General features: G+C 46.7%; 1 protein-coding gene across 4 annotated transcripts in view; it reads left to right on the plus strand.

Annotated features, from left to right (window-relative positions):
* Positions 1-8,973, plus strand: part of LOC149357316 (protein zer-1 homolog) — a 130,252-nt gene extending 121,279 nt beyond the window's left edge. For 3 of the 4 annotated variants that reach the window (XM_089584531.1, XM_089584534.1, XM_089584532.1), the window contains 2 exons: positions 4,129-4,255; positions 8,833-8,973. In XM_089584531.1, the coding sequence (XP_089440657.1) occupies positions 4,129-4,255; positions 8,833-8,884 (179 nt within the window). In that variant the 3' untranslated portion in view covers positions 8,885-8,973. Of the gene's footprint in view, positions 1-4,128; positions 4,256-8,832 lie in introns of those variants that run through there. The other variant, XR_016291805.1, reaches the window with a different exon arrangement.
* The last annotated feature ends 15,300 nt before the right edge of the window (positions 8,974-24,273 follow it).

Raw genomic sequence — 24,273 nt, forward strand, 5'->3', positions numbered from 1 at the left:
CGACACCGATGTCCGCGGCAATGACTTTTCCTTACGCCCGCTGTCAGCCGCCCTGAAGATCTTTATCTTCGTTTCAAGCGAAACTGCTGTAAGCTACGACGCGTTCCGCGACGGCGTCTACAGAATGGACTGCAGAGATCATAGAGATAGCGCGGAGATAGCGCGCGAGTCGGCATTCGTGCCGGCGGGGTGGCCGGGGAGCACGGGCGTTGGTTCAATCACGTGTCAGTCACATGCTACGCAGCCGTTGATGCTAGATTCATTCGCTCTCCCTAGATGGCGTGGCGTGCGGAAGCGCGGGTGATTCAAACACATCTTAGATGCGGGCGTTTCAGAAGATCAAAATTTAGCGTGTTTTGAAATTTTTTCCTCCTTGTTTGCGCATTTTGAGCGCTGTGAATACAAAACTGCTTCGTTATAACCGATATAGTGTCGAATTTTGAATTTTTCGTTTCGTTATACAGATAGAACTCCCATAGAAATAAAGCATGTCCAACCAAACTTTTCTTTCACTTCGTTATATCCGATAATTCGCTGTATCCGTGTTCGTTATAACGAGGTTCGACTGTATTGCACAATGGAAAGTGGGCAGTATTAGCCGAACCTCTCTTCCAAACAATCCATTTGAAACTTTCCTAAAAGCACATAATCAAAGTGTGTTTCATCTAGGCAATACCTAGTTACCTTTGCTAAGGTGTCTGTCTTGAGATGGAGGGCACTGTGAGTCTCTCTTGTAAGTATGCCTGTGTCAAATTTTAGAGACTGCCACAGATCTAGCCACTCCACTATACTCAACAGGAGCGGGACCTTTGGGCTTGTCACTGATCTAATCGGTGACTGCAGCTCATCACGAAGTCGAATGCCCTTGTTGCATGTCTTTACATTTACAATGCTCCACCACTTTGTTGTTACTGCTAAGAACTGTGCAGTACCAACCACAAGTTCGAGCTGAAGTCTATGCCCTCATGCTCAAAGAGCTGCTGCCGTAGACAGGCTGAAAATCTTTAGCGCAAGCTTGACATTCTGTCATTCAATGTTCGATGAATTAAGCGATTTTGTTGTAAATGTTGGTGCAGATTTAATCAGCTGACCCTCTTCTTTTGAGTGAAGTTCTCGAAGTGTATTAACTGAAGCTGTAAGTGTAGGTGGCTTTACGCTAGGCCCTGTGAGGCTAGGAAAGAACATGCATGTTCCAGCATTTCACTGCTTGATCCAGTTATTCCTTATACACTTCATTAAGTGCACAGGATCAATCAAGAAAAAAAAAAAAGAGGGCATTCAGAGTCTGCAGGGTGTGGATACACACTCTGAAGTTTGCACGGTGCCCCAAAAAGTGACGCTGTTTTGCGGTAGTTATTGTCAGTTATGACTGCGATTATATGTAACCCAACATGCTCTAGCTGAGTAATGATGCTATGCAGAATAGTGTGAAGCTGCTGTGTGTTGATGCGCTCTACTGGCAGTATGTGTGCGACATTCTTCTGACACGAAAGCAGGCTTTGTGTCATAAAAACGTGTCCTGTTTTTGGTGCATTAGGGCTATTGCTAGCCGCACCAACAATTGCTCCTCCTTTATAATCAAAATAAGGCAGCAAGTGAATTTCATCCATCATGAGTAAAACAAATTTTTGCATCCTCCTTCATTGTTGCGACAAGCTTCTTTGCTTATGGCTTACATTGTAGGGATTACATATGCAACTTATTGTAGACTGATGGGGTAGTCAACATTTCCGGAACTGCGGAGGATCTACAAGCATGCGGAGAAACTGTAAATAAAATGCTTGAAAATACCAGCAACTCTGCAGAGTACCGGGATGACCTGCTATACCTGACAAGAAGAAGAGAAGCTTGCTATTTCTAGTTTGGCTACTGCCAGTTCACAATTTGAGGCATCTTCAAGCAGGGAAAGTGCCAACTTCAGTGAACCATCAATTTTGTCTTCGCGCTTAGACAAAAATTTTCCTTGAAAGGACTCTACAGCATCCAGCAGGCCTGTCAAAGCAACGGATATCATGAACTTTGTGAGGGATGGTATTATGCCATCAATCGTCCCTTTTATTACCACACTCCCAACATAGAGTTAGAGTGCTGCTTTAGAACCATCTGTGTAAAAACCTGTGTAATTTTCGTGGTTTTCATTTACTGTGAAAAACTGTGCTGTATATGTTTCTGTGGGGTTTGGTTTTTGTGAATGTGTGTCAGTTTGAAGTTGCATACAGCAGGTAAACTGTACTAAGGTGGCAGTGGGTCAGGTCTCCGGGCAATGTTGGACAGTGTGTTCGGGATATCTAATTCTTATAATTTTTTTTCCAAAGTGGAGGAGGAGCGATCTGATTGCTTGGGTTTGTTGTGGAAAAGTTGTTTGGATGGGCACTGTGTAACGATGGGGCAGCGCAGCAGAGATGTTTTGGTACGGAATGGGTTTTTAAGACGTATGTGCATGTCAGCATGGTTCTTCTATATGCGAGGGGCGGTTCATTGCATTCTACATAGAGATTATTTATAGGTGTTGGCCTGTAAGCGCCAATTAAATAGTGCAGACCTCAGTTATGTACTGGGTCCAATCTCTTTAGGTAGGGCAGCCTAGCTAGTTGAACTCATTATTTTGGCAAGAGCATACTAGAGTACAATAAATGTGCAAAAGGCATGTAATATCAGACCCCCAACATCTTGGCGAAAGCACCTTTAGGACAGCACCTTTAGGCGAAAGCACCTTTTTAACAAGCGTTGGGACTCTGCCTCAAACAACAAAGTGCCACTTGATGGTAGGAAGATCAACTTCCACATTCTTCCTTTCAGCAGGTGCTTCCTGTAGTGACAGGAGGCATCAAGATTCTTTTGGTGTGAAATTGTGCTTGAGTACATGAATCTGCTCATGAAAGTAATGATTTGCCTTCGACATTCTGGGGGCATACCATTAGCAAACTTGGTATTGGTCAAAACTCTGCAGCCATATGCCACCTGTGTGTGAAACCTGAATAGAAGGTTGACCTGTGGTTTATCCAAGAGCAGCGTTTATCACAGGTACAGACAGTGATGCAGCATGTTGTAGCCCAGATTGCGAGCAAAAGAATGATTCGTCTCATCGAATACCCACTGCAAGGTTTAAGTTCTGGCCTGTTGTTGTCATAGCTTGTCTTTGAGTGCTGCGAAGCCTGAAGAGGGTGCATCGTTAGGTTGCATTGAAAGTGCAGTGATTATCCTTACTCAAAACAGGTGCAAGCAAATATGTTTGACAAAATAAGGCACATTGTGTAATTACCTTTTGATATCTTGCAGTCTAATGAAAAAAGTGGTAGGGTTTTAATGCATTTAAACTGAGTAGACGTGCGAAAGCATGTGTTTACCCTGGTTGGCTCATGGTTTTAATTTGCTGGATCGTCGGTGCGCCTGGCAATGATATCAGACTCAGGTTATGCTCTCATCGATATTAAACTGATCTAATCTGTTTGCACCACAGATCGAAGTTGATGAAGACACTGATTTGCAATTCACAGCATGAGAGTGTGTTGCAGTTTAATACGAGGCATGATTGGCTGCGATGATAGCACAGTGCTCTTGTGCAGTGGCCAGTGGAGCTGATCTGTTTGCGCCGCTGCGGTGCCAATATTTATTGATTTATTTGTTCAAGATCAAGGCTTCAGCGATGAATCCACTTTTGCAGCTTTGGTCATGAAGTAGAGCTTTCACTCTAAAATGCAGCCTTTCTGCTAAAAGCACATGCAGGGAACTCTGCCATGACTGCATGGCCACGCCCCTTCAGATGGCAGTAGGCATGCCCAACACATGCCCACTTGAGCCATGGAGACATGGTAGAGGCAGGCTTAGGACATAGCAGCTTTTTCTGGCCAGCTGCGCAGCTCTGCAGAATATTTTGTGGGTCTTATGTTTAGCTCTATACTATGGAAAACATGAATGAAGATGGTTCACTGTGGGTGCAACCACTCTTCCATGTGGTGAATTCCGTTTGACAGGGAATTCAACTGGGAGCTTGCTGTGAGAAAATTGGCACTGCATCTGCAGATTCCAGAGTGTAGAGTTGCCTGTGGATTACAGTGTGTGGCAGTGTCTTGCAGAGTGCCTGTCAGCAGAAATGGGCAAGTACTCTGCTCTGGCCGTTCCATGCAGCTGACAAGTACTGCCCCCTGGTGCGTGAAGAGGGTGGTCTGGAAATGCTCCATGAGCTGATGCAGAATCCAAAACCGTACTCACGCATCCATGAGCTTGCCCAGCTCATCATCGAACAGTGTGCCAAGTGAGTTGCCACTCGGCTTTTACCTCTTGTGGTTTCCTCTGTCTCCAGATCAAAGACCACTGTGAAGATCAGCTTCTCATCTTCGCTGCTGTTTTGAATCCTGTAAACAGGGAGTTTTCTTTTTACAATGTACAGGTCTTTCATGCAGATTTTCAAAGCCAAAAATGCTGTGAAGAGGTACATCTGCCATCTGTGCAGCTAGATTGTACAGCAAGGCAGGTGTTACTTCTGTGATGTAGTGCAATTAAAAGACAACTATATAACTAAGATTAGCAAATTCTTAATTTTGCTTTTAGGGCCTAAGACTATGTTGTGCAATAGAAGGCCTTCCCCTGTCCTGTCTCGCTGTATGTTCCCCTCTTTTATTTCCCCCTCCCTTTCTACTCACTGCCCCTTTCCTTCTGCTGGCTGCAGCTGAGGTGCTTCTAGTTACGATGGCAGATGGCGTGGCCAGCAAAAATCTTGCGCTTCCTTTTTGTATTTAATTTTCAAAATAAGCCACTAATGGAAGGTAATCAGCACTGAAGCAGAGCCCAGTTTCTTTACATTCTGGATCAGCATAGTGGTTCAAGGTATCGAACATGAAATTATGCGTGCAAAATGAGTCGATGCCGAAACCAAACTTGCGGCCTGCGCTGGAAGTAGTGTAGCAACATTTCATGCCTAGGGGACACATTTAAAAGCTGAAGCACGAAGCATTTTTTGGGGCATCAGGCCAGTCTCTCACTCGATACTCGTGAGTTTACTCCGGACGCACCAAGAGATGAGACACTGTCTGGAAGCTTAAGAAAAGGCTGGTTTGTGCTTCAACATTTAAGTGCATCTCCCCGGCATGAAATGTTTCTGTACTAACTTCCGGCCCAGGTTGCATGTTTGGTTTCGTCACTGACTTAATTCGCACACATAATTTCATGTTCGATATCTTGAACCATGATGCCGATCCAGACATTTGAAAAATTGGACTCGCCTCCGACGTTGGCAGCTTCCAATTCCGGATTCATGCACATAATGCCCACCTTGCCATGCAGTCCACTTGCACAGATTGTACCAATGTGTATATTGCCTCTCTTGAAGGGGGACGCAGCAATCGGAGGTGAAGTTTTTATTTTTCAGTGTAGAGCATTGAACTTTGCATGCTTATTGAGATGTCCACTTAATGCTTAAATACAAAATTTCACTGAAATATTTTAACTGCCGTTGTGCTGGCTCAGTGGTTATGTGGTTACGGTGCTGTGCTGCTGGCCCGAAAGATGCGGGTTCGATCCCGGCCGCTGCCAGTGCACGTTAACAAACCCCAGGTGGTCGAAATTTCCGGAGCCCTCCACTACGGCATCCCCATAGCCTGAGTTACGGTGGGACGTTAAACCTGATATAACCAAAGCAAAATATCTTAAGTAATTTTGATATAAATTTTTATATGCTTCATTGCTATACCAAACTTGCAGAAAGGCTGGCGTGACAACAACACATGATAGGAGTTTGCAGTCACTGTTTAGTTTTACCCGAAAAAATAGTTGGTGCAGGGACATTTTACAAATGTTTTCAGCAGCTTGATGTTTTTTTTTTCTGCATAGAATGTTATATGCACGCTTGCATAATGCACTCATTATCGTCATGTCAGATTAGCGACAGTCAAAAAAAGAGGGAGTAATTAAGAAATATACAAACGGCACTGCATAAAGAGTTTATTAAGGAACACAGTGCAACAAATCGCGTGAAAATCCACAAAGCCATTGTCATGCTATGCTTTCTGCAAGCAGAGCAGTCGGGTCAAAAAACACTTTTGAGAAAACTGGCATTTTCATGGAGATTTGAGCCAATTTTTTGCTACCTGTGGTCACAAATGTCATTTTTTAAAATCGCTTCTGGGCTGTTTTTGGGAAAAGCTGTTTGGGATATGATTGAAAAGACTTATAGATACGAAACCTGGTGCTTTCTAAAATTCGGTTGTTTTTTTAGATTTTCAAGATTTTGAAAGTTGCGTCCCCCTTAAAAGAAAATCTGCATGGTCTAAAAAGCCCCCTGTGTGAGCTGAAGGGGTTCCCAAATTATCAGAAGTTTGAGAGGTTGTGTGCATAATATTTTGTTGGAGCTTTTGTTCAGTACATAGGATGCTGCAGTGTTTCTGTGACTGTGGGGAAATTGTAGTGCTAACTAATTATCTGAAGGTACTTTAGCTAACCTTTGTGTCATGTCTAGTGTAAACTCAAGGAAAGAGTGCCTTCTCAGTTGTAGCCAGGCTGCCGAAACCATTCCTGTCAGCCAGTGGTGTTGGGTGCTGCATCGCCGAAGGTTACACATATCAGATATGATCTCCTGGCCAAGCAATGGTCTATTTGCCCTCAGATCTCACATGAGGGTGGCATTTGGCATTGGGTCTTAATGGTGTGTTGAAGCGCAGTGTTTGCTTCCCACAAAATAAACCCAGGTATGGGGTCTCCTGGTGCGATGGCGGGCCAAAGACGCAATGGAAGGAACATCTGTTGTTAGGGGGTGAACTGCCAGTACTTTTACTGGCCTTATTTCTGCCATTTTTTGGTGTGGCATAGGTGATGCGCTACTTGGCCTTATGTTTTAGAGAATGAGAAAGCTCTGCGCTCATGTGATAATAAAATCATCCACCTTTTATGTCACCTCTCTATGAAACTGAAGTGCGAACGAATGAGCGGCTTGGCCAGGAGGTGCATTAATTTCAGTCTGCCTGATCGATGTAGTATTTGAAAATTGGTTTTGAGGAAAGGAATTGGCACAGTAACTGTCTCACATATCTCGGTAGACACCTGAACTGCACCGTAAAGGAAGGGAGGAAGGTGGGAGTGAAAGAAGAAAGAGAGAAAGAGGTGCCGTAGTGGAGGGCTCCGGAATAATTTCGACCACCTGGGGATCTTTAACGTGCACTGACATCGCACAGCACACGGGCACCTCTTGCGTTTCGCCTCCATCGAAATGTGGCCGCCACCGTCGAGTTCGAACCCGGGTACTCCGGCTCAGTAGACAACTAGTGTTGGGTACATTTGGCAAACTCGCCAGATGACATGAAAGACACGGGAGCTTCAAACTACCAAATGGCATTTTAGCCAGCACGCGGCATATAGTGGACGTTTTTTTTTTTATTACAGTTGAACAACGAGTTACCCTACGGTGAAATGTCCCCTAAATCAAGGAAGATTGTAAAAAATCCTCTGCTATGAGAACTTCAAAACTGCAGCCGTGGCCTCGTGTTTGAGTGCTCGCCTCGCTTTCAGGTGGTAAGGGGTTCGATCCCCGCGGCCGCCGGTCTACCCAGCCGGTCAGTCCCCCGGCCTTAGCGCTCGGCTCTCTAGGGGTGCACTGCATGGGAAGATAGCCTGTGCCTCGAAATTTCTGTCGAACGTGGGCAACAAGCAACTCCAAAGTGGCCTTGAGGAACTGTTTTCAGCTGATTCCCTTTTCTTCCCTGGTATGCAAAGCAGAAGCATCAAAGCTTGTGGGAGGAATACAACTGCGGTGCTGCCATTAATGGGTTAAGATGGCAGTACTCTTCAGAGCTTGACTGTGCACTCAAAACAATATGCTTCTCCCGGTATTATCCAGGTAGCAAAGTGTAACCAGTAATGAATCTACAGCTATCCTCAGCTCAACAGTGCAAAGTTCAATTACAAAAGTGAAAGTCGTGGCAGCCCTTACTGGTTCCACCCAATTTGCATCCTCTGTAAGGCGCATCTAGACTTTGCTTGGTGACGTGAGCTGGTTGCTGAAGTCACGCAGCAGTGCAGCCGTGTGCATGAAAAGAGCTGCCTTGCTGTCTTTGTACAGTGATGGCACGATGCTTGCCGAGGCATCAGATGGTGCAGGAAAACTGTTGAGCTTGGAAGTTAAAGGAATGTAGACACCTCATTTAGTGGCATGTTTTCTTCTCTTTACGCGTGTTATTCATGTACAATTGCTTAATAGCTTATAATGGCATTTGTTATCTCATGCTGTTTCACTTTCATCAACTGAATGATGGCTGTAACTTGTGACGCGTGTTCTAAGCATGCTGGCTTAAACATTGTGATGAATTAAAACTATGTATCAGCAGTTATATTGCAGTTTTTTTCTTGCCTCACATGACCTAAACTTACATGTAATTACAGCTGTCATTTGGTTGGTGAAACTGAAACTGACGCTGTTTCCGTTTCACCAACCAAACGATGGCTGTAACTATGTGCTAGAAGAAATTTAATTATAAATTATTTATCGGTCATTCAGGAATATCACAGGGTGGTTCATGTTTCTAATGTCTAACCCATCATTTGAAAAAAGAAAACATGCAAGCAAAAATTTTGTCCATACTCCAAAGTTCATTGATATTTCTTCGAAGAAATGTTCACCATTCGGGGCACATTTCACTCACGAAAAATTTCCGCTTGAATGAAATTTTAGGCATATGTCCCATGCGTGTTGTCATTTGGCATGGTTCGACTGTATTATTGCTGTGTAGAAACATGGTTCACTGTACTCTTTGGCTGGCGAATTCTGTATGCCGTCAAGTAGAAGGGCATTTGCTGGAGGTGGATGCATTTCTTCAATGGTTATGTCCTCCCCGTGATTCGCAGGCACCAGACGGAGCACGGCGATTCCATGTTCCTGGAAGAAGAGATGGCATGACGCTGGGAATTGTTCGCCTAATGATTTGCAATAAACGGCGCCTCCTTTCCTATCCTAATGCACTGGATGGGAAGCTGTTTACAGCTTGACTCGGTCGTTGTTATTTCATGCACTTAGAACGATCTGTACAGGCTGTTTCATATAACGTGTAAAGCCAAAGCTTTAAAATATCGCTATACCTTGGATGGATGAAACCAATGAAATATTCTTTGCCATCATGGGGCCCTACTCATGGAGTTTTTAAGCTCCGCCTAGTTAATTAGCAGGTTTTAACAATACAAATTCTGTAATATTAATTTTACGCCCCAGAGCGCTTCGCTTAGTTGTAGAGGGGGTTCAGAAACAGCCGATACAGTTTTAGTTGATTCAACTTAGTCTAAAAGAAATAGCAAAGAAAATATGGACAGGAAAAAAACTGACCACCCACGCAGCACTCGCGCTTCAGGCTTGGCAACTCTGCTGGCGCTTGGCCTCATGCTTCTTTGATGCGGACCATGTAGTTTCACAAAATGTTTGAAAAACAATGCGCTCGGCCTGTCGAAAAGCTCAAAACCGGCAGTAGCTGAATGCGTCTCGCATTCAAAGCATGCCGCAGCCCCTAGCGATCAAAAATCACGCTAAGCTTAGCACTTACCAGGCTCGGACAGAGTTCCTTGAAGCAGAGACAGTTGTCCAATGTTCAGAGAGCAGGCCCCTTGTTCGGCAGCCTCCGCCGAACACCTTGTTGCCTCCGCATTACGTGAGCCGACCACGGCGGGCCACACTCTTGGAACAAAGGAGCAACACATGCTGACACAAAAAAGCATTTATTGCTGCTAGCAACAAAATACACTAAGGAATCAGTCACCTGCGGGGCCCAAGTGTTAAACCCACTCTAGGGCAGGGGATTTACTCTGAGGCCGAGCCGGACGAGCTCGCGGGATACGCTTCCATGTGGTGTCGTCCCGCTCGCTGAGAATGAAGAGATGATGCGATAATGAAGCGTACATTATGGGGGTACTTCAAGTATGAAGTACTGATAGGTTATTTGGAAAGGAATAGTAGTGCCAGGGCTTGCTTTTGCGAATGAGGTTTTATACCTTGTGGCAAAAGTTCAGTCAGCACTAGGAATAAATAGGAGAGCTGCTGGAAGATTAACACTAGGTGCCCATGGAGAAACCACAAATGAAGCAGCACATGGGGACTGGATGGGCATTGTTAGAAGCATGGGAAGGTCAGAGTAAAATAACGCAATAGCGTTAATGCTCACGTTCTGCAGAAAATCCACCGCCGTCGTCTGTGTTGTGTGCGAAAAATCCCCAGAGGAGCAACCAGGTGGGCCACTTCGATCACATATCCTTGTGACGTCAGCACAATGTGCCCACCAGATTGTGAGCAAACTGACCACAGTGACAGGTGGCAGTTAAATTCATGATTGGTTGCTCGGGAAGAGCAACCTGGGTCGCACAAGCACCACCAGTGGCAGCACCTGCCAACGCTGGGCAGTGGCGTACCGCTCACCCGCTCCACCACTGCGCCAGTAGTGGTATGATGACTCCCAAGATTCTATGAGTGTAAAGTCGAGAATGACCAAAGCGCATATGTGGGCATAACGCATTACCGATTAAGCTATCGCCTCATACCCTTAAAGCGGAGCTTAGTGCCCCCTCCACTTTTTTTTTTTATGAAGAACGCCTGAGTAACTTGGATGATAACAGGTGGGCAGCTAAGGTATTTAAATACGTATATGCAGGAACAGCATTGACAACAGTGGCGGAAAAGGATAGGAAACCAACGCTTGAGTATGCAGGAAACAAAGCCAGAGAAATTAGCTTTAAACACTTATATAAAGGAAGAGCGACTTTAAACGACAGCTAAAAAACTCGGAAGCTGTGGATTAATTCAATGGAAAATATAGTCCTACAGAACTATACACATCGAAATTGAAAAATGCAAATCAGGAAGAAATAGAGTCGGCGCCCTACTCTTTGAAGCTAGATCAGGGTGTATTTACTACGGGACGCTACAAAATATTACAAGGTTTTGCATGTCTGAGTGTGAAATATTGTACAGTTGCACTCGAGGTCACTGTTGATCACGCCGTTTAGCATAGCGAAGTTCTTTAGACAATCCGGAAGGCCCCACCTCTATACTTACTAAATGCGTCCGAGCCATTGCAGTTGCTACCATGTTCGGCTTTTTTTTCTTTATTTTTATTTAACTGTGTTATGAAGTCTTAAAATTCACCATTTTCTTTTCAGTCCTACACTTCTAACCTTATGTCACCTCTCTGCTTTTGAGCTACCAATCCTCCAATCGCTTTTTGCTGACTTCCACTGCAGATTTATTTACTTGACTATTGTTATCTCTAAACCCCAGGATTTCAGGGAGAGTGACTGTGCCTGCATCGACATCCGGATGGATGCCATCACATTCGAGTATGAGGTGTTCAATTGTTTCTACAGATCTACCACACGCACAGCACATGTGTCATCTTCTTCGTGAAATTCCTTTTTGTAGCTGCACGTTCTAAGACACCCAGATCTAGCCTCAAAGAGTAGGACACTGCTTCTTGAGTTAACATAGAACGATTCCTTCCTGATCTGCCTTTTCCATTATCGATATAGTATACTCTGCTTCTTTTCCATTGAATTAGTCCAATTTTTATCTTCCGCGTTTTTTTTTTCTTGTTGTTTAATGATCTCTCTCTGTCCTTGTGTCCTACATGCTTACTGGTTAATTTCCTAGTTCTTTTCTACTATTGTGAGCCAACGTTATTTCTGTATAAGTATCAGATACTTTAGCTACTCGCCTGTTATTGTCCTGTTTCCTGAGGCGTTCTTCATATACTATTTTACTGTGACAGAGTGATTGAGTGGCGCGTTGCGGCGAAAAATTTCCAGCTTGTTGGAACCTCATCGCTCCAGCTGTTCGACCCGCCGCGAGAGAGAGAGAGAAAAACTTTATCATGGCAAGTGTGTTTAGACCCCCCTTGGGTCCCTGGACCACCGCACGGTCCCACTCTACGTCGTAACGTTCATGCCACGACAACTCGATACAGGTTTTTGTGCTGCGGCAACAGGAAACGCTAGCGTTCTCACTTGTGCTCACCCGGGAAGCAGAGCCACGGCAGAACGTGTTCAAACACACCTAGCTGCGAATGCAAAGCGAGATTCTTCTGTTGTTGTGGGATACTCCAGGGGTTCCCCTCTACTCCCAGCGTAGCAGCTGCGGCGGGGCAGTCTGTGACGTCACCTTTGGGGTGAGGGCTCTCTGATTGGCTGCGCCACCTGTGATGTCACGTATGGCACGCGTTTCTGATTGGCTCCGTACCGCAGCTGTGCTCATCTCTTCTGTGGGCGCGCGCAAAAATGCAAGAGGCTTCAGGAACGTACGCCCAAAATCAATAAAGTGCGGCTAATAGTGCTACTGCACTAAAAAAAATAATCAAGAGATGACATAAGTTCAGTGAAATTAAACGAAAACTCCTCCGAATGCTGATTACACGAAGGTCCATGTGAAACACTCGGACATTAGTTTCGAATACCTGTCACGAGCTAGCCTCCAGCCTAAGAAATGTATGCTGTATGCTACGAGAAATCGTATGATACCACCTGCGACGGTGTACAACGAATGAGTGCGTCACAATTTTAATCGAAAATCGGTTTTGGAGGAAAGGAAATTGCGTAGTAACTGTCACACATCCCGGTGGACACCTCACCTGGACGCACCACCCGGAATGCTGTGCAACGATGGGTTGCATCACAATTTCGGTACTAAAAAAAATTACGAGGAACTTTAGCGGCTAAAGTGGTGAAAGGCGAAAGCCTGAGTGCTGCATTCTGCTACACGATTGTTCACTTCACATTCTGTTGGTGCATTAATTAACTGCCAATTAATGACGCATTAGCTTCGCCTTTAGAAGTGGAACACGACAGCCTGTTGCAGCGCTGTCAGGCGGTCCACGGAACGCCACCACCCGTTCGGCGCGATGGGTTGCCCTTTGAATGCAACGCTTTTTGAGGAAAGGTTGTACACCTTGCTCATCGGTAAATTGGTTTTTGAGGAAAGCAAATGTATCAGTGTGTCATATCTCGGTGGTCACTTAAACCTCGCCGTAACGGGAAGGGAGGAAGATGGGAGTGAACGAAGACACCGTATTCACTAGACGCGCCTTTGTTCATTCCAAGCCATCGAGCTGGCATGGCGGAGTGGTAGCGTGCTCGTCTCGCACTCCGGAGACCGGGGTTCGATTCCCGAGCTCGGCCAATTTCCTATTTGGTTTTATTTATTATCTGGTCTGACTACGAAGGTTAATTAGGCTAATTGGTTAAGTAGGTTCCACTAACTTGGAGAATCACTATAAGTGGTTGCATGGTTAGCAGCCAAAGTACAATTGGCCCCGTTTGAAATTCGCGCACTGTGACGTCACGACCGTTTCGACCAATTGAAAAGCGTGACATTTTCTGTCGACAACTTCTGCTTACAACGATGAGGCATTAAAGGCTTCCGCCTTAAAAATGGTTTTTCAGGAAAGGAAATGGCGCAGTAACTGTTTGACATTTTGGTAGGCACCTTAACTGCGCCTTAAAGGGATACTGAGGCGGTTTTAGAATCGGCTAACCTTCTAGGGTTTTGAAGTAGTGTCGTTGCTGATCACGGCTGTGAAGTTACTTTTTCGATTTTGGCTAAAACAGTGGCGCAATCACCAATCGAAAGCGCAATGTTTAAATCTCCCGCGCGAGCGCAAGAGAGGAGAACAGTGGAGAGGAAAACCTCCTCCATGTTGGCCAACGTGACGTCACATTGAGGAGCCGGGGCCGGTGGTACTTCGACGCACCCGAGCGAGCTTTCAGTGAGCGTTGTTTCTCGTGCTGCGAGCGTTGTTCCTAAAATCGCGTGAGTTTTGACGTACAAAGCGTGTCAGCCGACCTTCAGCATCAGGTTCAACACGAGGTATTGCTCTGCGTTCGTGTCCACGAACAACTACGACCGCGACTGTGTCGTCTTCCACTCAAGATCACAAGCTCGCAGCGCAGGCGCTCGCTGCTCTGACGAGGGAGAATTCAAGCCGACCAATCAATCATACTCTGCTCAAATCACTTTCGTCAGAGCGGCTGCAAATGTGACCTCTGGAGATTTCTGTCGAAAAGGCACGGCTGAACCATGACACAGTTCCTTCGATTTTCTCGCGCATGAGAGGCGTGTCACCATTCCGAAGAGGCTAAAAGTAGAAACATGCTCTGCCCCTGCAGAACCTTTTATTGAGGCTCAAGCATGCATGCATCGGTCTCGCTTAGGTGCGGCCAGACCACCTGAGGCGTGCTCATGCAAGGCTCTGTTAGAGACTTTAGGCTCGGTTCGACGCGTCCGAGCAAGAAAGCAAGCAAATCAAAACAAAGCAAGCAAGCATCGAAGCTATTCATATGCTGCATCTCGTTTAATTCTATAGCTAAGCGATTAAAATGAAAGCGTTCGATAGAGCTTTGTCTGATTTCGGATGCAAATTTGAGAGAGCAGTGAACGCCAACCAAGTTTCTGCAAAAAAAAATAAGATGTTTCGCAACCTTACTTCATCAAGTTAGGGCAGCGGGCGAGTTGCAGCTAGCTTGGCTTTTAAACACACAAATAGTTGACCACCAGGTCACTGAACCTAAACAAGGGCGAACGTAGGGAGCGATTAATATTTCCCGGCATATGCTGAACGCGAAACGACTGAAGCAGGTGCCTTTTGCGCGTATTGGTTTCCAGCGCACAATGATTGCGTCACTACCCTGTGGTCACATGCCTCGCAGTGCTAGGCCACTGCGCTTCGCTCATTTTGACATCAGCTTTGTGCTGCTTCATCGTTTCCTTGAAATACTTTGTTGCCATGGGCGTCCGGAGGGGGGGGCAAGGGGGGGCGGCTGCACCCCCCTGGAAAATCACTCACTCGAACCGTGAGTGATGGCCGCACGCCAGGGGCGGTGGTGCGCTCAGCCAAAAGGGTGAAAGCAGCCCCGCTTCCACGCTTTGGGTCACATCTGCGAAATGCTGCGTCGGGGCGCGCGTCGTTCCGCCGTTTTCAAACCACGCCATCGTTAGCTCTACTAAAGGGCGACCTGTTGCACACATACAGCGGCACCGGCGAGCATGTGTTTCGAGTCGTCTTGAGACGGGTGTCTGTTTCTTTGATCTCTAGAGAGAAAGCGACACGGAGGCAGACAGTGCACAGGGCATCTTGTCTTCGCGTTCGTACGCCGGCCACCGATGAATTCTTCAGGAGGGAAGGACAAATCAGCCGTGTCCACCCCCACTTTGTCGAGGTGCTCAGGGGCAAGCGGGCGATCAGACGGCGCCACCGCCGCTCGCTGTCTCCTCCGATCCTCGGGAGAGCGCAGTTCGGTAGAAGCGCCGCTTTCAGAATCTTCGGCAAAGGGGATTAGCTGCTTTTGTTCACGGCGACGCAGTCTCCAGAGGCGCCCCACACCAGCGTTCCTTACGTCTTCTCCGAAAACCAGCGCCTTTGGTCAACGCAGCCCGATGGAGCCTGCCTGGCTCGCCTGTCCCCTCTGGCTGGGCCTCAAATCACAACAGCGCCCATGTACTGTGCGATGTCAGTGCATGCTAAACAGACCCAGGTGGTCGACATTATCCGGAACTCTGTACTACTCCGTCCCTCATAGCCTGAGTCGTTTTGGGGCTCTGAAAAACACAAAAACAAATTTTCCGACCGGAGTGGCGAGTGTCCCTTCCTCTCGGAAGTCGCGCGGCGTTCCTTTCACCCCCAGAGTGCGCATTCGGGGATACTGCGGCAAGTAAGCCCTTGCACGTGTGCGCGCCTCTGTGTTTGTGCTTCGGTGTTTTTAGTGGCCGGTTGTCAACGAAGCTGAGAACAACCAAGACAGCGGACGAGAAAACGACGAGCGGCGAGCAGTGTGTGTGCGGTTGCTCGACTGTGCGGATGCGCGAGCAAGATGGAGCGAGGTGTATGAAGCTGCGAGCGTGCATTTATCTTGTAAATAAGTTTTCGTCATCTTTTGTTTTCGACGTACGCGTTCAACCGTTTTTCCAATCAGTATGTATGATGAGTGTGCACCGAGAGCGTGTAATGAAGCACTGAAATGAATTTATCACCCGTGTAATTACGCAATTCGCCCAGAAAAATCCGAGGCGCCTACAGTTGCTGTTCAAGGAAGACTGACTGAGTGAGTGAGTGACTGTAGTTGCATGTTTGTGAACATATTGTGCTGTGTGCTGGTCATCAATCCGGGTGAGTCGAGAACCCGTATGCAGCAATTCTGAGCACACTTCTCCACGAAGTGATAGTATCTTTTTGCATTTTTTTATTAGTTTTAATGGTTTCTTCGTTGATAAACTGAAATGTATCTCTCCTAGCCGCGCTTTAATTTGCTGTTTGTAATTTTTTTCATGTGTGTATTTTACTTATTTTTTATTTATATATAAATAAATAAATTTACTCCGCAAATAGTGCCTTTTCGCTACGAATATACCCCCCCCCCCCTCCGGCGCCAACAACCAATGGGGCCCCCGCCTGCAAAAAATTCTGCGGACGCCCTTGTTTGTTGCCCCAACCTACAACGCCGTGTACTGAGAAAGTGCCAGTCCTGTTGGTTGTGTCTCTCTTGTGTCCCCGTTTTTTTGCGCTGCTATTACCTTCCTTAAGAAAAACTGAGAAAGGGATTTTTTTCACACAACGCCTTGGGCCTTTTCTTTAGGACGACGCTCTTTCGGGAGAGCCAGGAGGCGTCCGGTACCGTGTATTGTTCGCACCCCTTCCTTTCCAAGAACGCGAGCCGAGGTTGTGCTGGCAGCCTGGCACCTTTTTTCACGCTGGCGCATGCTTGTGCTAGGCGTAGATTTTTTTGATTGCGTGATCTTTTTTTGGTTTCAGGTGATACTTGCAATGAACAAACTCTACTATCCTTTTCTTTGGAGGTCAGTGAAAAAATAGTCGCCATATTCTCTTTTACAACAGCACGGAAAGCTGCGATCTGCACTCAACGCAGCGCCGGATCTATATCAGCAGCTTCTCCGGTCCTCAGTGTGTCGTCACGACATTTTGACCAATCACAGCCGGCTGTGCGCCGCACGGTGTGCCCCGCGGCGCAGGCCGCATATTTCTGCCAAACAAAAGGCGCTTCGCGCTTGTTTTTGCCTTATTTGGATGCGATATTCCAGTATACAGCATGAAAAACTATAGGACACCGCTGCCAGCCCGATTTTCTAGAAGGAGTGAAGAGGTAACGAGTCTGGGAAGGCATAAAATGGAAGGTCAATATGTCATCGGTTCGGATCCCAGTCCCAATTTAAGTTAGTCTCCAAGTTAGTCTCCAACTTGACTAACACATGTAAACTATATGCAGAGAGAAATCATGACACCACCCAGAACGCTGTACGACAAACTGTTTCTCACAGTTTTGGTACAAATGTAGTCTGGAAAACTGCCGCGACATTGACGTCAGCTAGTCGGCGGTATACAGAGTGTTTCACCTAAGACTTTACACAATTTTTAAAAATAGGTTTTCTGAGTTAGAAACATGCCTTTGTCGGCATGTAACTGCCAGTGGTGCATTACCTAAGACGAGCCAACTAGTACGCTGGGTAACTAATACTGAATAGTTAACTTTTTAGCTATTATTGTTAGGTTCTTTAATTAAGGCGGTGTACTCAATAATATCCATGTAAATTTTTAGAATTTAGAAAATGCGGTTACCCTCGGCGCTTTGGCGCAACAAATTTTGGCTATTTCGACGAGTTACGTCAACTGCAGAGGTTGCTTTGCCTGCAAGCTTCTCAAAAATGCATGTATTTTGGCGCGATGTAGCCAATTAAAATTTGTTGGGCCAAAGCGCTGAGGGTAACCGCGTTTTCAAAATGCTAAAAACTGATATGGATATTAATTACGGTAGGCTACACGCCTCGCTGTAACTAGGGAGCCTAACAGTAATAGTTAAAAGTTAACTATTCAATGTTAGTCGACCAGCCTGTTAGTTAGCACGTCTCGGCTGTATTCTCATGCAGTACACCGCTGACAATACCATGCCGAAAAAAGCGCTCTTCTAACTAAAAAAAGCCTGTTTTTAAAAATTATCGAAAATCTTAGGTGAAAGACCGTGTATATAGATGAACGAACATGTAGGCCTATATGATTTCTGAAAAGGCGTTGTTCAGCTTGCTGAGTTCGTCCTCGGCCGCTTGATGACGTCACCCTATTTTGCTTGTGACTGATGGGATTTTCTGTACCATCTGCGAGTGCACAGACATACACTGACACACGCTGCTGGTTTTTCTCTTTACGGGAGTAGTAATGCTTTCGCATTAATATGGAGTGCTCTAAGAAAGAAATGAACTTGAGGCAGTTCCTGCAGCGGAGTTCACCCGATGGCACCCACTCAGACTTCCAGGTGAGCCGAAGGCAGTGTGAAGGTCTCCGCAGGGATGACTGGCATGGCCCGTCGACTACGTGTCGTCAGGCCGGTTGAAAACTGCGGGCCAAGACTGCGCAGTAGTCGCGCGCTTGCGCCTTTTCGCCAGGGTAAAAGCAACTGGAGGTGACTGCTGACCATGGTCACGCCACAGCCGCTCCGGACGGATGTGCCAAACAGGATACAGGCAGCTATAGCTGCCACAGCAGGCTGCAGTGAGACTGTGTGCACTGGAAAGTAAGCCTGGGTGGCCCCGGTGAGTTTGCATGATTGCCCTCCCCCCCCCCCCCCCCCCCAAAAAAAAAAACGTCACGGGAGGGGCAGCGGCATCCTAGTGGGCCTTGGGGTGCAATGCTAATTCGCTAGCGAAACGTGTTGGGCGGCTGTGGGAACGCAAAGTTCTGGCGAAGAAATCCCGGAACACTTCTCTATTGTTTTGAAAATATGAACGTGATTTTTACCGAGAATCTTTAACATGTTTTCAAAAACCCGAGACGGAGAAAAATTCGGCAGCACTACAGAAAGACTGGAAGAAAAAGAGAAACCCCTGCTCGCACACCACGATTCTCCTAGAGTTGGCCATTCATCCCCAAGGCCGCAAAACAACAGCGAGCACATTGGCAAGGCATGGGGAATCGCTTGTTTCTGGTAGTGTAATAAATTGAGCAAACAACCACCTTTCAAAAAATTGGAGGGGACATTTAAGATCCGCCTTAAGGGGTCATGGCTCCATTTTTACGGGCAGAAGCTGTTTATTGCATGTTGTTCGCTATCCATCTCGGAACAACTTGACAAAATATGAGCTCATTTGGTGCAACCAGTAATTTCTAACTGAATTTTTAAAAGTTGTCCCCATCGCGGTCCTCATTGCCGTCAACATCGAGATTCGCATCACCAAGCCGCAGCTACCCCTGCCGATAAAAAGATGTCCGTAAATTTCTAGGACTTTGTGCCTCTTGCAGGCGGTTCGTGAAGAATTCTGCGCGCGTTGCCGAGCCCACGCGGCTGGCGAAGATTTATGTCCTGTTAAAACCGGAAGAGCCATTGTGGAGGCCCTCAGGAGCTTCAACGCCGTTTACAGGGGCCACTATCGTCATTGGCCGCATCGATGAAGACGCAGAGACAGAGATCCGCAGCTCAGGTTTCGGCGCCGTTCTCGTCCAAAAGAACAGGATGGGGTGGTGGTGGGGGTGGTGAAAAAAGTCGGCAGACACTTTAGACCGCTTGCCCGCCCGCTCACTTCGTGAACGCAGTAGCGCGCTGCGACGTGGGGGCAGAGGGAATCGCGTCGCCATGCAGCCAGCAACGCCCTACCTCTACGTGGCTGTTCGAAGCCACCACCACTGCACCCCTTCTACTCCGCGCGCTGCGGCGTGATGGGCAGAGGGAATCGCGTCGCCATGCAGCCAGCAACGTCCTACCCCCTCCAGACACCTCCCCATAGGCTGCAGAGGAAGCCGCCTTTGCATTTGCTATCGCCCGCACGGAAGCCAAGTGACTCTAAAACTGCGATTCTAAATTTTGCTCGAGGCCGAGTCCATGTCCCTGCTTTTGGCATACTGGACTCGCCCGATGCACCCCCACCCCGCCAAGTGGAGCTGATATGGGTGCCTGCGGACTCCGGGGATCCCGGAAACGAGGCCGCCAACCTTTTATTTTAGCCCGAGGTTCTCTAAACCGGGCTCAGGTGGCCTCGGATCGGGGATTCACGAAGGAGCACATGCACTCATTCAGCGAGCTGACGCAGGCATACAGAGCCTCACGCCAGCTCTGCCCCCCGCCCCACCCCTCCCTAGATAACAAACACGCAGCACTCTGGCGTAGACTACAGACACACTCTCCCCTCACCCCTTAACCTAGCCCACTATCATCCCTCCTTCCCCACTCCTGCTTGCGCCCTATGCCCAGAACCCTTCACCTCTTCCCTCCACATCCTTTCCCTCTACCCGGCGGACCCTCCCCTGCGGGACCTAGAGAACCTCAAGACCTGGGAGGACTGGGAGACCCTGCTGCGCTCGGAGGACCCGGCCGTACAGACCATCGCCACCGGCCGGGCTGCCAGTGTTATGGAGCTTAGGAACATAAACACTTGAGTGCAGTGGGGTCGTGCCCCGAATTCCTCTTACAATAAATTTTTTTTCTCTCTTTCGTCCTACCTCTACGTGGCTGTTCGAAGCCGCCGTCACGGCACCCCTTCTACTCCGCGCGCTGCGGCGTGGTAATAAACAATTTCCATTATTTTATTGAAGCCACCAAATGATTTATTAATTGGTCTATTAATCAGCCGACTAAATTCATTATAATAGTCAATTACTTCACACACATTGATTGGTAATTCAATCAAGTTGAAAAATTAGTTACTGAACTAGTACTTAATCAATTAAATCAACAACTGACTATTAAAAATAATCTAATTTGGTGGGCTTACTATACGCTCTAGCAAAGGAACTCACGTCTTCGGAGAACCGAAGTTAGAGCGAAAACACTACTTAGGAACGGGAAAGGCATAAAGAAACGAACACGCAGCAACATAATCGGCAGCAGTAAGGGTCTTATCTGCGGCACGCGACTGCATGCCTCTCAAATTCTTCTCTCTTCTGTGGCTCCGCCGCTGGCTATTTCTATGCGCTTTGGTCGCCGCCGCCACGTCTGGCGGACGAGGGGGCTCATTCTTTCCTTTTTATTGCGAAAGCAATACTACGCCAGGTCAAACGGCTCGTCGCGTGGTCCGTGGACCCCCCTGCTCCGCGCCTAACAGATAGTGTGTTTTCAATTGGTCGATATCGTCGTGACGTCACAGTTCTCGAATTTCAAACGTGGCCAATTGTACTTTGGCTAGTAACCATGCAACCAACTGAAGGGATAGTATAGTGATGCTCCAAGTAAATGGGTCTGAGTTTCGTTAATTGTTGAATTAACCAATTAGCCTAATTAACCTTTCTAGTCAGACCAGATAAATAAATAAAACCGAGTAGGAAATAGGTCGAGTTGGGGAATCGAACCAGGGTTTCCGGAGTGCGAGATAAGCACGCTAACCACTCCGCCATTCCAGCTTTTTTTGTGTTTATTGTCTGTTTTGACAGATTACAACAGATCATAAACAGATATTCTGCGCTGCACTCTCAAACATCAAGAGCGGACATGTGTTTCACTCGCGTGAGAAAATCAAAACTGTTTCAGGGAACACAACTCTCCCATCAACTCGATAACTTCATCTCCAAAACATAGCTCCTTGTACACTTCACGAAGCTTAAAATATGTTTTCTTTGAAGTAATCGCGGACAGAACGCGCATCTTCATCGCAGTGTCGTACAGCCATCCTGCTTCGCCAAATACTGTGCAGGCCAAGCAGGAAAATTACATCATATTTATAAAGATCCGGCTCAACGTCCAGGAATCGTATCCCATACGGCGTCAAGGTTAAGTCTTTCTTTATTGTACGCTGGAGCACGTCCCAAAAGAGCAGCGCATCCCAGCAATCAATAAAGACGTGTTGCATTGACTCTGGTTTGTGACACAACAAGCAGTCAGCACCCCATGGTAAAAACAATCCCTTCTCCTCCATCCATGTTTTAACCGGCAACGTCCCAGTGTGTAACTTGAAGAAAAACGTCTTCAAACCCGCTGGCACCACCATTTTTTTACTCTTTTTAAAACATTTCCTGCTTGGCCTCCACTAAACAGAGATCGATAGATTGGCTCCGGGAAGACAGAGTCAAGCAAATCTTTTAACAATTTCTTACGCGTGACATTAGAAAGATATTTTAAACTGAAGCGCGCATAAGAAACCGGAAAGCAAAGACCACTTCTTTCAAAAACCTACTTGCACTGTATCTCATCCCGTCCACACTGGAAATAACATAGTTTGGCAAAGCAGAAGAAAGCCTCACTTGAATAAACGTCCGCAGGAAAGGGTCGCGTTGATCTCGAAGAAACAGAAATCTCGACACCACCTGCCTCAGGTACAAGTGTGGCAAGGAAAGACCCACTTTTCTCAAACGCAGAAATAAATTATCATGTTTAGTCCTCTCCCATGAGGACTGCCAAACAAAAACTGCGAAGAGACGATGAAACTTTTGAATGCTAAGTCGAGAGCATGAAAGGGCCTGCAACAAATAGCGCACTTTTGAAACCAGATATACATTGCATATGTTTGCGCGCGTGAATACAGACAGTTCCTTTCCCGACCACTTCTGTGCACGCGTGGAGAGTTCTTGAATTTTCTCCTTCCAAAAGTCATCGTTATCTCGATACTTGTCAAGAGGTACACCCAGGTATTTGGAAGGAACATGTGACCATTTTACACTTGCATGAAACAAAGGCGCTGATGCCTAATTCCCATGCCAAAGGCCCGCACACTTGTACAGGTTAACAACGCTATTGGTTACATCACAAAACCTACGAACAACCGACATCGCATGTTCTATGCTGCTGTGGTCGCTACAGAAAACTGCCACATCATCGGCATAAGCCAATACTTTAATTTCACATGCTTCCAGTTCGAAACCACGAATACAGCTGTTATTTATTACATTTCGGCAAAGTGGCTCCAGGTACAGAGCGAAAAGTAGCGGTGACATTGGGCAGCCTTGCCGCACGGATGCTCTAACGGCAATTCTGTCTGTGAGCTCTCGGTTAACAACCAGATTCGTGGTACAGTTACTATAGGCCATTTTAACCCCTTTTAAAGTAACTTCTCCAAACAGACATGCTCGAGGATTTTAAAAAGAATGTCATGACATACACGGTCAAAGGCCTTCTCTAAATCAATTTGCAACATTGCGACTCGCCTAAAGTCAGCGTCACAGCATTCCAGTATACTCTGGGTGACATGAACATTCGTGAAGATGGTCCGCCCTTGAATTCCACACGTCTGGTGGGGGCCAACCAAGATGTCCATAACTGATTGTAAACGTTTGGCTAATACTTTAATAAAAATTTTATAATCAACATTAGTAAGCGTTATCGGCCGATAACCAGTAACTTGCTTGAGCTGAGCAGGATTGTCAGTTTTCGGTGTAAGTACTGTATGGTTTGGTTTGGTTTATGGGGTTTAACGTCCCAAAGCGACTGAGGCTATGAGAGACGCCGTAGTAAGGGCTCCGGAAATTTCGACCACCTGGGGTTCTTTAACGTGCACTGAGATCGCACAGTACACGGGCCTCCAGAATTTCTCCTCCAAAGAAATTCTAGCCGCCGCGGCCGGGATCGAACCCGCGTCTTTCGGGTCAGCAGCCGAGCACCATAACCACTGAGCCACCGCGGCGGCTATAAGTGCTGTATGTGCACGGGAAAACGACGGTGGTAAAATACCAATTATAAATGACTCTTCATAAACGCGTTGCAAAATGAGAGCAGTTTCGCGTTTGAACGCCTTATAAAATTATGCTGTTATCCCGTCAGGACCTGGCGATTTCCCCAAGTGAAGCTCATCAATAGCGTATTCCAATTCCGCTGTTGATAAGTCGGCAGACAGGATGTCAATGTCTTCACTGGTCAGTCGGGGTAATAGACTTAAAAATTCATCCTGAAAGGCCTGTACATCCGCCGATTTGGAAGCGAACAAATCACGGTAATGCTCACTGAAAGCCTCCCTTATCGCCTTGGGATTGTCTGTCAGAATGCCTTTGTTTTCAATTTCTACGATATCTTTTCTTCTGGCGTATCTTTTTTCTGTCGTCAAATTCCGCCTACTGGGCATATCATCTGCCAGCAAGCGATCTGTTTGTGCACGAATTGCAGCTCCCTGAAACAATGTCACATCGATAACCTCAAGCTTTGCTTTAACTTCGCTGATAAGGTCAGTGTATAGTCCCGGCGCTCTATTTTCCTCTATAATTAATTCTTTCAACATCTGTTTTAGGTTCTTCTGTTCCGCTTTTTCAGCGTGCTTGATTTCTGCGGACCTTTCAATAGCCCTCATTTTGACATCAACTTTGAATTCCTTCCACTTTTCTGCCCAACTTTTTCCATAATTCAACC

Source organism: Amblyomma mixtum, chromosome 3, assembly GCF_055824585.1.
Source record: "Amblyomma mixtum isolate Tamu chromosome 3, ASM5582458v1, whole genome shotgun sequence".
Lineage (NCBI taxonomy): Eukaryota > Metazoa > Arthropoda > Arachnida > Ixodida > Ixodidae > Amblyomma > Amblyomma mixtum.